At 39.1% G+C, this 13265-nt stretch overlaps 1 protein-coding gene across 3 annotated transcripts; it reads left to right on the top strand.

Annotated features, from left to right (window-relative positions):
- The first annotated feature begins 350 nt into the window (after positions 1-350).
- On the top strand, positions 351-9136 carry scel (sciellin). 3 transcript variants are annotated; one of them, XM_022740923.1, is made up of 25 exons: positions 351-431; positions 1842-1879; positions 2447-2555; positions 2782-2844; positions 2991-3062; positions 3198-3230; positions 3345-3386; positions 3475-3510; positions 3692-3763; positions 3865-3933; positions 4270-4341; positions 4436-4510; positions 4611-4667; positions 5406-5468; positions 5680-5733; positions 5822-5863; positions 5973-6041; positions 6130-6177; positions 6276-6326; positions 6616-6684; positions 6874-6936; positions 7035-7103; positions 7616-7724; positions 8495-8597; positions 8740-9136. In XM_022740923.1, the coding sequence occupies exons 2-25, from the start codon at positions 1855-1857 to the stop codon at positions 8754-8756; spliced, it is 1482 nt and encodes a 493-aa protein (XP_022596644.1). In that variant the 5' UTR covers positions 351-431; positions 1842-1854; the 3' UTR covers positions 8757-9136. The 3 variants fall into 3 exon arrangements, with proteins under 3 accessions (XP_022596644.1, XP_022596645.1, XP_022596643.1); XM_022740924.1 differs by having other exon boundaries at positions 6127-6177; positions 7038-7103; XM_022740922.1 differs by having other exon boundaries at positions 6127-6177.
- The last annotated feature ends 4129 nt before the right edge of the window (positions 9137-13265 follow it).

The following is a 13265-nucleotide window of genomic DNA, read 5'->3' as shown; positions in this document are numbered from 1 at the left end:
GATTCCTATTTAATGATGTCTCAATGAAATTATATTCCACTCAGTTCAGGGCTATAGTAAATCAGAGAAGCACAAAATCCCACACCCATGTTACAGTTCTGCTTCCTTGACACTAAGTGACACTAAGTTGTTGAATTACAGGTCCTTCAGCACCCCACCCAAGTCATTTTTTCTCTCCAACTTACAAACAGAAAGCAGAGCAATTAATAAGACATAAATGGAGATGATGGAAGGAGTGAGATTGTGTTCTTTGATTGTCGTGTGAAGCCACACCCATGGGTGGCCTTGGAATCTCCTCCCCTGGTCGTTAAAGCAGGAGGAATGACAGGGCTGCGATTGCACACTGCAGAGTGACAGACAGGTGTTGGGAGCTGAACTATAGTGAGAGTTTATTGTTTTTTCACAGTAGAGTCCCAGAGCTTTCTGTGGAGGTACGTACAGTCTCTTTCTGAATCCTTTGTCAGTTTCTAGTTTCAATTAATGTGTGTGTGATTTACATGAATGTGAAATCGTAGATGGTTTTAATGTGTGGTACTGAGTTCTTTGAGACAGCGTGTTCTGCAGTGAGGTTCGACGGATCCTGAAAAAATAGATATAAATCCATATGGTATATGAGGATCATGTAATGGTGTAACTTTAACTGTAGTAAATTCATTACGAAATGTACTTTTTTTGTGACTTTACTTGTATGGAAATGAATGTCTTATTGATACATTCATACACGACATGGGGACATGACACACACGTACACACACTCTCGGGTTTCTGCTTATATTGCTTAATATTAACCTCACAACTGCCGTAGAGTCCTTGCAAATATTAGAAATGAGCATTTTTACAGCGCTAGTCTGTACAGTTGAACAGCATGTTCAGTCTTGAAAAAGTTTTCAGTTGCCAAACAACATTAAAATCTGCCACACAATATCATAAAGTCAGAAAATATTTTGAGGACGATTTCAGGATTCGACTGTGTGTTTGAATTATACATGTATAATTTTTTTCTAAACAAAGCTCGAACTCTCAATAGCAGGGATTTTACCAAATCTGTCTTAGAATAATAATTTACGGTTTATTTTTGAGAATGGCCATCAATCTCTGTAATTTAGAAAGATCCAAGACCAGTTCTGTTGGCCTGTCAAACAAGGGATACAAAACTACTTCACCCAAGCCAAAATAATGTAGACAACCCCAGTACTGAACAGGTCTGAACTCTGTTTTGGGACAAATAAATGTCATCAGTCACTAGATTGTGTGTCTGATAACTGGACATGTTGCGTTCACAGTTATAACTTCCCTCACGGCTGTAGATATCTGCCCTCAGACCTCTGACATGAAAGTATTTGTGCTGGAGTGTGGAGTGTAGTCGAAAGGGCACTATCTTTATCATCGATAGTTAATGGCATGTTACTGGTACGCCCCTCTATTTTGCTGACAAAGGTGTGTTTGGACAAGGTGTGTTATGGAGGGTGGGTGTGTCTTCAAGTGGGTTCAGATCAAGACAAACCAGTTTAGGGCTTAATCAGCGAGTCTGGGGTTGAGCTGAACTTAAGTTGATGCACTTCAGACAGAGAGACAAACCCAGCGTGATGTTCACAGAGCCAGCCTGATGAATATGTGCATATAGGTGTTTATGCAGAGACAAAATGATACTGTGGATTAAAAGCACTGACTCATTAGCTTTGTGAGTTGAGCTTTACATGTATACCGATCTCAGGTTAAACTTCACACTCACTGTACAGTTCAGCGTATGAAAGCTCTCAGCACACAGTACCACCTAGTGGCTGATATACTGTAGTTTCATTATGTGACGAGTTCCCTTCTTGTTCTTTCACACTGAACAGGTGAAGTTACAAGATGAGCAGGTATACGTCCCAGACATGTAAGTATTGAGAAATATCAAATAATGAAATAATAAAAAAAGATTTAGATTCCATGTAGTGCCAATACTGTAGAGGTGAGATTCAAGGTGCAAAGGTTATACTTGTCACATGATGCTCATACAATAAACAATTTGAGACTAATGCACACAAGAAACAGAAGATGTAAACATGAAACAATATAAAATGTATATATGAAAAAATAACAATAAAAAATAACAGCATTTTCCTGTCATTTGTGTTATGTGCTAGGAAGACTTGTGTACAATAAAATGATTATAATAAGAGCAGAAATTAGATAAAGAAATTAGAAGGATTGAAATTCAAGGAAAAAATATGTATATGATGTTGACATATGTCACAAAAAAAATTTAAGCTCTGTAAACTGCTCACAATCACAAAACATCCAGTCAGCTATTCTATTTCTCCACAAATATATCAAATTATAGAAGCTGAGTCAAATGTAAAAATGATTAGGTATGTACCAGTTCTCTGTTGTGTCACATTAATTCAGATTACATTTTGTCTGCGGGAGACCCATTCATACTTTCCTTGTCTTATGTTTGCAGCCAGGAGCACCAGGCCCAGCCAGGCAATCGAGGACAGCAAGAAGAAGTCATCTCTCCTGAAAGACAACAGCTGGATCAAAAGAGCTGATGATGAGGATGAAGATGTTGAGTAAGTCATGTAAATCATAGAAGCTGAAATGCAAGAACTCTATTCTACATGCACATGAGCCTCAGCAATGGCTGGAACTGTTGGGTATGACTTGTTCATATCTCAACTGAGTCAGTCTTTCATCTTAAAAAAGGCCTCCCACTACATTCCTTCTGGAAATCACAGTGTTGAATCATCTCTGGGAGTGAGAGTGAATTCATTTTTTTATCCTTTTGAACTCCTTCAGCCGGGACCCAAACTTCGGCAAATCTGTTCTGAACCGGTACAGATCCAATGAGTCTCTGGAGAGGTAAAACAAATGTTTCAACTTTTCCTCAAATAACGGGCAAAATAATGGATATCTATCACTTACTATGGTGAACGGGGTGTAACGTAAATGATATTTTCAGTCATTAATCCTGTTAATTAATGTAATTTATTTTATGTTGCTCATAGTTCAGGGGGTGAGGAAACAAAAACCACCAAAACCATAAGCACGTCAACATCTGTGCACGCTCTCACCAAGAGGTATCATTTTACATAAACATACTGGCGTCTTTTAACAATACTAATGCTTGAATCTACTGGATTACTTTTATATAAACAGACTGTATGTAAGCAGACTGTGACAAGAACTATCAATTGTGATTTTTGTCATTGCAGATTCAGTGGAAGTCAGGATGAGCTGAGGAGCAGGTAGGTGCAGTATAGAAACACTATTATCGTTGTTTTACCTTTAATTCAAGTCAATGTACTTTCAGTAGTTCTAACCAGAACTGTGGCCTAATAATGCCTCTCTTCTACTTGCAGCACCATCCCTTCCAGCAAGACTACTACCTCCTACACCAAAAGGTACATTTTCATGATAGCACAACTAATGTTGCAATATCTGGAGATTCTTTTCAGGAAATTATTTTAATAATCTGCCTCTTTGTTGCAGCTCGTATTCAAGTCTGAAGTCAGATTCTCCGAGCACGTACGTAAAGCTCCAGTCTGTCACACACACGATGCAAAAAAATCAGCAGAAAGACAATGAAGATAATGCATAGCTTTGTTTTTATCCACGTCCAAGACTACTTCAAACCAACAAGGAAACATAGGCAACAAAGCACACTGAAGCATTTTGTAACTTTTCTTTCCTATTACTCTTCCTTCAGTACCACAACCTCTATTATCACCAAGGATGGCAAAACCACTGAGACCACCACCACCACCACCCAGAGCCTTAGGTAAATACTTCAGCATTAACATGTGTCATCTTATTGCACATTGAGTCCATATCAGATTCATGAGAAAATATATTGTTCTTTTGTTGCTTTGTTTTTTGCAGATCTCCTGTGATTAAATCTCCCACCAAGACCGACATGTTCACTGAGCGGGTCCTGTCTTCAAGCAAAGGGTAAAAATATACTAATATAAGTTTTTTTTTTTTTTTGTATTCAAGTACAGACACAGAGTATGATCAGCAAACTGTACTGAAAGTATCAAAGGTAAAACTCAATGTACAAGGAAAAAAAACCCTGCGAGTGTTTTTATATATAACATTACGAGGCTGCTGACACTGATGCATGTAAATAGTTATTTTCCATCTCTAGTTGCCAATGAGCTTCTTGCACCAAATATGAGCACAGTGTACTGTTACAGTGCTGGAAAACAGATTTTATTGATCATATGATGTTGGTTTGAATCTGTGTTTGAATGAAAAGCTGATTAGCTGTAACATCTTCTCACACAGGACACTATACTCAAACATCTCACCTACCAGAACAACCAAAGTGACTGAGACAACTGTTACCAGCATTAAGGGGTAATGTACTTTCAGATTAATAAAAAGCTGTATCAATAGCATTTAAATCTCCATCAACTATAATTTTACCTGTCTGTAATATATTTCTGTGCAGTGCGGAAGACAAACTTTATGACACCCCACGTGTCATCCCCACGTCTGTCAAGGATGATATCTCGCCCACAGACAGGTGATAATCTTACAAATCCTGTCTAGAAAATGAATTATATTTATGACACCAGACAGTTAGTAATTATGTTCTGTGCTAATGTATATTTCCTTCTTTACAGCAAGACGACTGTCTCTACAACTGAGACTGTGGTAGTGAAAAGCAGAACTGACACTAAGTGAGTTTGGTCCTGTAGTGGGTATAACGCAGGCTGTGTAGTATCTAGATGATATTCAAGTTAGTCAGATGAATCTACTGATCATATTTCTATATTTTTAATTGTCAACAAACCCAAAAATAAAGGTAAACCAACAATGATTTGGTCCTACTAACAAGTCTTCATGGCCATAGCCCAATATATTTTATTCCTCTGTGCCATAGAACTCCATACTATATACTATTCTATATACTGTCACTGAGTCTTTACACAATGAATGCTCATCCCCACCTCTAGAGACATGTAGGATCATCTAAGGCCCAGATGGCCTGTAGGAGTGTGACTGTTTTGTGAGTGTATAGTGTGGTTTTGCAATGCCTGGTGCCCCCCCCACCACCCCCACCCCCCCCAGTCTGTTTCTGTGCCTTACAGACATACAGCCAGGATTACAATGGAGAGATGTAATAACTATCTTTTTATGTTACATCATCCAACTATTATTGGTTTCTTTTTTTTTTTACATTAAAGTGAGACCATGTAATGTTTGAAGGAACAAATAACAGAATATTCCTCTTCGAAGAGAAACATTTAATTCATAAGCAATTTATAAAAAACACCTTCAATCTATTCAATACACTTAGGGGGTTTGCTACCACAGCTTTACTCATTCTGGTGTGAACATTCACTTAAGGTGGCTACAGTTAGCTTAACTGCTCAGTATCAAATGATTTACCCTTTGTTGAAATTGTTTCTCTGCAGCTCTGAGGACAAACTCTATGATACTCTCATTCCCACATCTATCAAAGGCGACGTCAAAGACAGGTAATGTTTGCAGTCACTAATAAAACCTGTACCAAAACCAATATATATATTCCTCCTCCTCCACCCATAGGCGGAGGCTGCCGTATAAACATATAGTGAATGACAATATATTAATTAGGGAGACTTAAAGTAGAGTTGCCATTTCATTTAATGCTATAGTCATTGATTATTATCAGTTAATATGTAATAAGTAATATTTTCTTTATTACAGCAAAACAACTGTTTCCAGTACTGAGACTGTGACAGTGAAGAGCAGCACTAATGGGTGAGTTACTGCACGACAACTGTCACACTGTGACAGTTACATTAATTACCAGGCAGTCAGATAAAAATATTTTCTCTTGTGTTTTCAGAGATGATATTAAAACTACAACCACAACAAGGACTTCATCTTTGTAAGTTAAGCCTTTATCACCCTTAATCATTTGTAAAATAAATATACCCCCAAAACATAAGGATTGCAATCATAATCTCTGTATATTTATAATATTGTTGTCTTTGCAGGGCTGAGGATGACCTGTATGACACCCTGCTGCCTAAAGGCATTTCGTCTAATCTGATGTCTCCTGTCAGGTGAGGTGGTGTCTGAGTGATTGACTTTTAACAAGACTCACATAATTATCTTGTCAGTCAAACAAGACATTGTCATTGTCACCAGCAGCTCAAGCGTCACAAAGAGAGAAACTGTCACAGTGGAGAGCAGCAGAGGGTGAGTCTTGACTGACTGAGAGTGTTCTGGTTCTTTATGTGTACAGTAATATATACTTTATCCCTTTTTTCTCATGATATTTTTTTTGTGCCGTTTAGAGGAGACAGTCCAAGTCTGACATCGCCATCCTCCACTATCAGAACCAGCAGGTAAACATGTTGACTGCTCAACGCACAACTCAGAACTTGTCAAAAATAACAGGTGTTGGTAGGAAGGTGATTGTACGGTATGTTGTTGTCAAATCCAAAAAATAAGCAATTTTATCCATCTACAGATTTTATTACTTATCTAATTTTCAGTTTATTTTTCATTTATAATGACTAAATTAAATAATCTTTCAAAAAAGGCCAAGTTAAGTTAAATAGACAACTGATAGACAAAAAAATGTATTTGTAATACTTAATATCCAGCTCATCCCGCTGCCTCTTTGACAAACAGTTACAGCTTGTACTCTGATGACAGTCCCTCCACCCGCACCAGCTCCTACACCATCAGCACCAAGCCCAGGTAATCATTTTACCAGTATCTCTCACACTCTTACACACACATACCAGCTAATCTGCTCTGCTTGCACACACATACTCTAACTCAACACCAGACTCCAGGTAGGAAGCTGAGCAATCTCAGACCTGACTTAATGGTTTTACTTTCCATTCCATTCTCATGTGATCTGTGGTTCACATTGTCTTTGTACAGCTACGAGTACACCAGTATCACCAGTCCCACTACCTACACCTCATCATCATACAGGAGCAGCAGGTATTAGATGATCTTAAATATGACTGGGTTTAATATTGGTGTATAAACATGATATGAGATTAAAGCAACACTCCAGCTGATAACTGTAACTCTCACAGCAGGTCAGATGACACTGATTCAATCTACTCTACATCCTCCATGAAGAGTTTGTATACATCCCCTGAGAGGTAGGACAAGTGCGACAACAGTCTTTCTCGACCTTGGATACAGTAGCTTTTGCAAAAAACTCTCACGATGACAATGCTAGAGGAAAAGTCTGGTAATCCCCAAAGTCGTTAGGACTCCTCATCTGGAAAACATGAATGTCTGTACCAAATTTTGTGCCAATCCATCCAATAACTGTCATGATATTTCAATAAAAGCAAGAAATGTCAACCTGCTTGGTACTAAAGGAGAAGTCGTGGGATCACCCAAGTCATTAGGATTGATTCACCTCTGGGAACCATGAATGTCTGTGCAAAATTTAATGGGAATTCATCCAGTAGTTCTCAGTCTGGACCAACTCACAGTCTGATCTTAAAATGTTTATTAGCTTATTTCAACAGTTTTCAATGGATGGGTTTTGTTTTGCCACACTACTGTTTTCATTGTCAAGGATGAACTTAGAGCATATGCTTAATCTTTTTAATGTTCTTTTAATATGTTGTGATACACATTACCAACCCTTTTCCCCATACAGGACGGTGCATGAGAAAGACCTGTGCACCTACTGCCGTAAGCCCTTCGTCGGTGATGCCAAGATGGTCCTGGATGACCTGAAGATCAACTGCCACGCGTCCTGCTTCAAAGTGAGCAGATCAGCTTTGTCTCTCAATGTGCATTCAAAATATTACTTAAGTAAAATCATCATTTTCATTTCAGAAAAATGCAACATCGAAAGTAAATGTACTCATTATGAAGAGTGGAGAATGCCGATGCTGTGTTTTTACAGATTATTACCACTGATGCATTAATGTGTAATGTTTAATGTTATAGCTGGTCAAGGTAGAGTAAATTCTAGCCATCCCACTTATTATACTGTTCACTGTAGTTCAATCATTTATAATGCATCATATTTTATAAAGCGATCATATGTTTTGTATCTAAATCCTACAGGCCCTGTGCACTCATAGTTCATTCACACAGGTGTTCACATATGTTATTGCCTAATTAGACCTACTCTCATCAGCCAGTCGTTACTTTTATTATTTACACCTGTGAGTTTCCTCCTGGGACATGTTTGCTGGGACATTAGTACACACAGTGATTCCCTGAATACTTCCACTTAACTTACACCTGACTAGACGTCTAATCAGCTGGAGTAATTGAAAACACCTGAGTGGGTGTTCGGAGCTTTTAACTCGTAACCACAGCTTTCAGATAAATGTAGTGAAGTATAGATCTGCATATAATAGACATACTTAAGTAAAAGTACCTCAAAACTGTACTTAAATGCTGTACTTGAGTAAAAGTATGTACTTTCATTCTGCCACTGGCAATAAGATATTATCGGGAACTGTGCAGCTGACTGCTCAGCGTGTATCTGTCCTCATGTGAGTGTTTATTTGTGTTTGAACAGTGTGAGGTGTGTAGCAGCACTCTGGGTCATCTGAAAGCTGGGGACAGCATGTGGATCTACAAACGCATGGTGCACTGTGAGAACTGCTTTGAGATCACCAGAGGTAAGGAAAAAAAAAAAGATTGTACTCCCAGTTCTTCATCTTTATGAATGTCAAAGTGCAGTGAATAAATGTTGAAATGTATTTGTTTACTTTGTTGAATTTAACAGGTAATATCCTTTTTTTTTTTTTTTTACCCCCACAGATAAATGGCGGCGCTGAGCTTCTCCCGAGCGTTTAGTGGAGATTCAGCACATGTGACTAAAGATAAAATGAATTTCTGTCTATCAGCATGTTTTGGGGTGACACTGGTTTTCCTGCACTGAGGTTTTTACAAGATGAAGGGTGTTAATCTGGGTGTTTTGACAAATGACAGTTGCATTACAGATATAATTCTTTTAGTAACATCCACACACTACTGCAGCTATTTGTAACTGTCATGGCATTTCTCTCTCTGTATTTACTCTTTCTTAAGTTCAAGATAGCATTTATGATATTATACTAAGTCTGCTGCCTGTAGGGGGACTGACGATTGGAGGTATTGCAATATTTTGGGCCGGGGGCTTTTTCTTTGTGCAATAAAGGCAATCGATGCAGCTTTATCCAAAGATAGTCATATGTGTCATTTCTTTTGGTGTATTTCTTTTTTGAAGAATAGTTCTGAGGTATATTTCTCTTTAGAAGTAAAGTTACAGTACAGTTATAGTAAAATGTCTTATGATAAATGTAGGCTATTATGTGATCATTCATTATTTAGTAGAACAGAATAAAGCAGAAGAGATTAGGAATGATTTAAAAAGAATATATTATTTCCTCAAATATTATTGAGTTAAATCTCTACAGAATTAATCTACAGAATTGTTGAGCCTATAATTATTTAATGTTCATGGAATAAAATGCAAAGTCCTTCCTCTTTCTCTTCTTTGAATAAACTGACATTTATGTCAGCATGACACACAGCTTTACGTCTCTGTGGCCTCCATCACTACTGCCCTTTTCACACATATCAAGAAAGCTGCTGTTGCCAGGATAAAAACAGTGCCATACATTTTCCTATGTTTTTATTCTATCATATATATTATACTGATTCTATAATAACCAGAGAAGCAGTAGCAATACAGTAACCTAACTCTACTCTTAGGAATATTATGCATGTATAATTTCTTTCTTGTGTCATTCCTTTGTTATTTGATAACCTTATGACAGGTTTGCTTCAAGTGTTCATTTGTATTCATGAGGTATAGTTTTTGCCACAACTGATTAACAAGTGGTTGCACCTTCTCAATACAGGTGTAGCCCATTTGACCCAAAGGTATCAGAATGTACAATGTGTGTTTGTAGTTTTTTTGGTCTCGTTTTGGTCATTTTGCATCTCTTTGTAGTCGGTTTGTCTCTTTGATTGTTTTGTATCTGTATTTAATATCATATCTGGTTCTCTCCATAATGACGGTGCTGTATCTTTCATGTAAAGGCTACCAATTATCAGGCTATTTATTTGTAATTGAACGTAATAAACATATGAGTTGATAAGTGTGTTTACAATTACCACATGGAAAAATCTATGTTTGCATTGAATGTATATACGTTCAAAGCGCCCTCACTAAATACTTCTTCAGCAGTGGTGTGATGGGAGTTGAACTCCAAGCTGCTGACCAATGAGATGGAGGCTGTGCAGTCATACCAGCAGCAGCAGCAGCAGCAGCATCAGTGTGTGTATTTGTTGTGTGTGTGTGTGCGTGCGTGTGTGTGTGAGAGAGAGAGTGTGTGTGTGCTTTAAACGGGGGAATCTGGACACCCTCTCTGAATTGAATAGGACCTTCTGCAGGCAGGCCGTGCTTTTTGCCCCTCTCAATGTGCTTTTTACCAAATGGAAGCAGAAGTGTTGAACCCCCAGATGATGGCAGACGTCAATGGCAACAATAAAATCACTAACGCGGAGCTGGAGGTGTTAAAGCTTCAGGAATTGGTCCGAAAATTAGAGAAGCAAAACGAACAATTGCGGACACGAGCGAACGCTGTAAACAATTGCTCCATCGGCCCTCATCTCCAGACCTCGTTGTCGTGTCTGCACGGGGGTACAGCGTGTCCGAGTGACAATTTCTCCTGTAAATATGGCATTTCGAGTCCGACACAGTCGCATCCGTGTGCCCCCGGACCCCGGAGTTCAGCGGAGGAGCCGTTCGCCTATTTTCAGCCGAGTTCGGTGTCTCCTGCCGCCGCTGGGGAGGACAGCAGCGGCGCCGCTGGAGCCACAACTGTTTTGGATGAGGTTGATATTTTGGACCTCAACACTGTGCTCCCTATCGGAGAGCCTGATAGCTGGTAACTACTCTGTTTATATCAACCACTTCATTGCAGCCGTGTGCATATGCAGTATGTCGTTGACAAGTTACGATAAAAACAGCGTCCTTTGTGTTTTAATGACCAAGCAGATGCTTCATAGGCCACAGGACTGTAACGAGCCACAGTTTTGAGACATCATGTGTAATGCGACCCTGTCATGTATCCTCTTATTGATCACATTATTGATTCTCCTGCAAGAAGAGGAGACTTGCAGACACTGGTAAACAGGGTGACTTTTTGTAGGAGGAAAACGAGCAAAATCAGATTTGACACAAGCTTTGGGCATCCCAGAATGCACTGTGTCTGCAGCATAGGTATGAGTTCAGAGTAAGACAGCACTGGGATGAAATTAGAAACAGTGACCCCCTTCAGCTTGTGATCAAAAAGCTCGGCTTTGTGTGCAGTGTTTAGCCCCAGGCTGAACTACTTTGAAATGCTGTATCTGCTGACTTAGGGAGCTCACACACTGACATGCTGACTGCTGAACCGTTTGCAGCTTTATGTATCTGATGTGATGATGTGGAAAAATGTAGCACACAGCTCAAGGCAGCACTGATGGGATCCAGCGTACACGCAGTGTGTCGGTATACCTTCAGTCCATTTAACATAACTAACTGATCCCCCAAGTCAATGTAACACCATGGCCTGGTTACTGAGTAGCATGTCAGTTCTGCTTGGTTCTTATTCTTCTACTTGGACACAGAGGTGACACATCATTTTTTTATAACCCAGTTCATTTTTGGGAATCCATCGCTCCAGTGTAGCATAGTCACACATCACACGTAGTCACACATCTAAGTACGTCACGTCTATATATTTAATTAAAATGAGGATCCAGTTTTCAGTTACTTTCAGTTTTTGTCCGGCGGAGGCACAAGAATCTATGGATACAATGATTGATTATTTTCAGTAGTCCTTTGATTACTTTCACGATTCATTTATTCATCATTTGGTGTATAAAATCTAAAACTCCAAAGATTTTCATTTTACTCTCATGTATGGACGTGAAATGCAGTAAATTTTAGAAGCTGAATCCAGAGAATCTTTGACATTTCTGTTTGAAAAATGACTGAAATGATTAATCGATTATCCTTATACTTGCTGATTAATCTTATGTTGACTGTCTAATGTATTAACTGATTAATTGAGTATCTACCTGTCGAAATGAGAAGAGATAACATCTGTAACCCTCCAGTGTTTTACTGTGGCAGTTATACTGTTCTCACATCCTATACATCACTGCACTGAATGAATCTGTCACCGACTTTTATTTTACACTGTTGGTTTCATGGCTCATGTTGTTGCCAATAAAATGGTGATTCCTCTTTGTGGAAAGTTTGAACTTTACTGGTGTATTGGCATTTGGATTTCATGACAAACACTCCCTTTACACAGCCCCGGGTTTACCTTTACTATAAAGGGGCTTTACCTTACAGGGTTGTGCATCTGAGAAATATTGCCACTGTAAAACTCAACCCTGAAGATCTCTAGCTACTATTTTATGTGGACACAGATTGTTCTACCAATAACATACAGCAGCCTCCAGCTTGTTTTACTACAGTTGTCACTGTAAAAACTATGTGCTATACTGTGCTATAAAGGTGGAAGGTGGCAGGACTAAACAGTGGGTTCTGCTTTGTGTTCCAGGCTCTATGTGAGTCCCAAAGCCAAGCTGCAGGGTGAGAGTCTCCTCAGTCCTCTCCAGTGGTGCAGGCAGGTACTGGACCACCCGGGGCCTGAGGTGGAGCTGGCTAAGATGACCCTCTGTCACAGACTGGACCAAGGTACAGTGTATTTAGCAGTCAGATTAACAGCCTTCATCTGCAGCCGCATCTGGACATCTGTCTCTCTGGCTTTCTGACATGTGATTATAAGCTGTGACACACTTCACCCACAAAATGTCTCCACGTGCAGCAGGATTTCAGCTACAGTTTCTGAGCCGTGGGAGCATTTCACTTCACACGGCTCAGTCGTTTCAAACCATTTGACCATATAACTCACTCTCTCTAAATTTATGGGTTTTAAAGTACCTCAGCCAACTTCCCACAGTGATTATTTCTGTTTTAGTGGAGTTGGATGGGCTCCCATTTTTACACATATCACTATCTCCAGAGGAACAATTAGGATCAGTTTAATGGATTTGCTTTTCTGCAGATCTAAAAAAAACAGCTCCATTTGGAGGAACTCATGCTGTGCTGTTGGATGGCATTACACTGTGTTAAGTGGGAAACAGTGTAGAGATGATTATAAAGCTCTGAAAGTATCACCATTATTACACTACACCATCCACAAGTGGTTTATATATATACACGTATACATATACTCATACACACGACACTTTGATTTCTAAGGGAATGTTGAAAAAGCACATTTCAAGAGAAAAAAATA

Source organism: Seriola dumerili, unplaced genomic scaffold, assembly GCF_002260705.1.
Source record: "Seriola dumerili isolate Sdu_G_001 unplaced genomic scaffold, Sdu_1.0 BDQW01000052.1, whole genome shotgun sequence".
In the NCBI taxonomy this organism is placed as follows: Eukaryota; Metazoa; Chordata; class Actinopteri; order Carangiformes; family Carangidae; genus Seriola; species Seriola dumerili.
The sequence above is the reverse complement of the archived record's forward strand: the minus strand, read 5'-3'. Positions and strand labels throughout refer to the sequence as shown.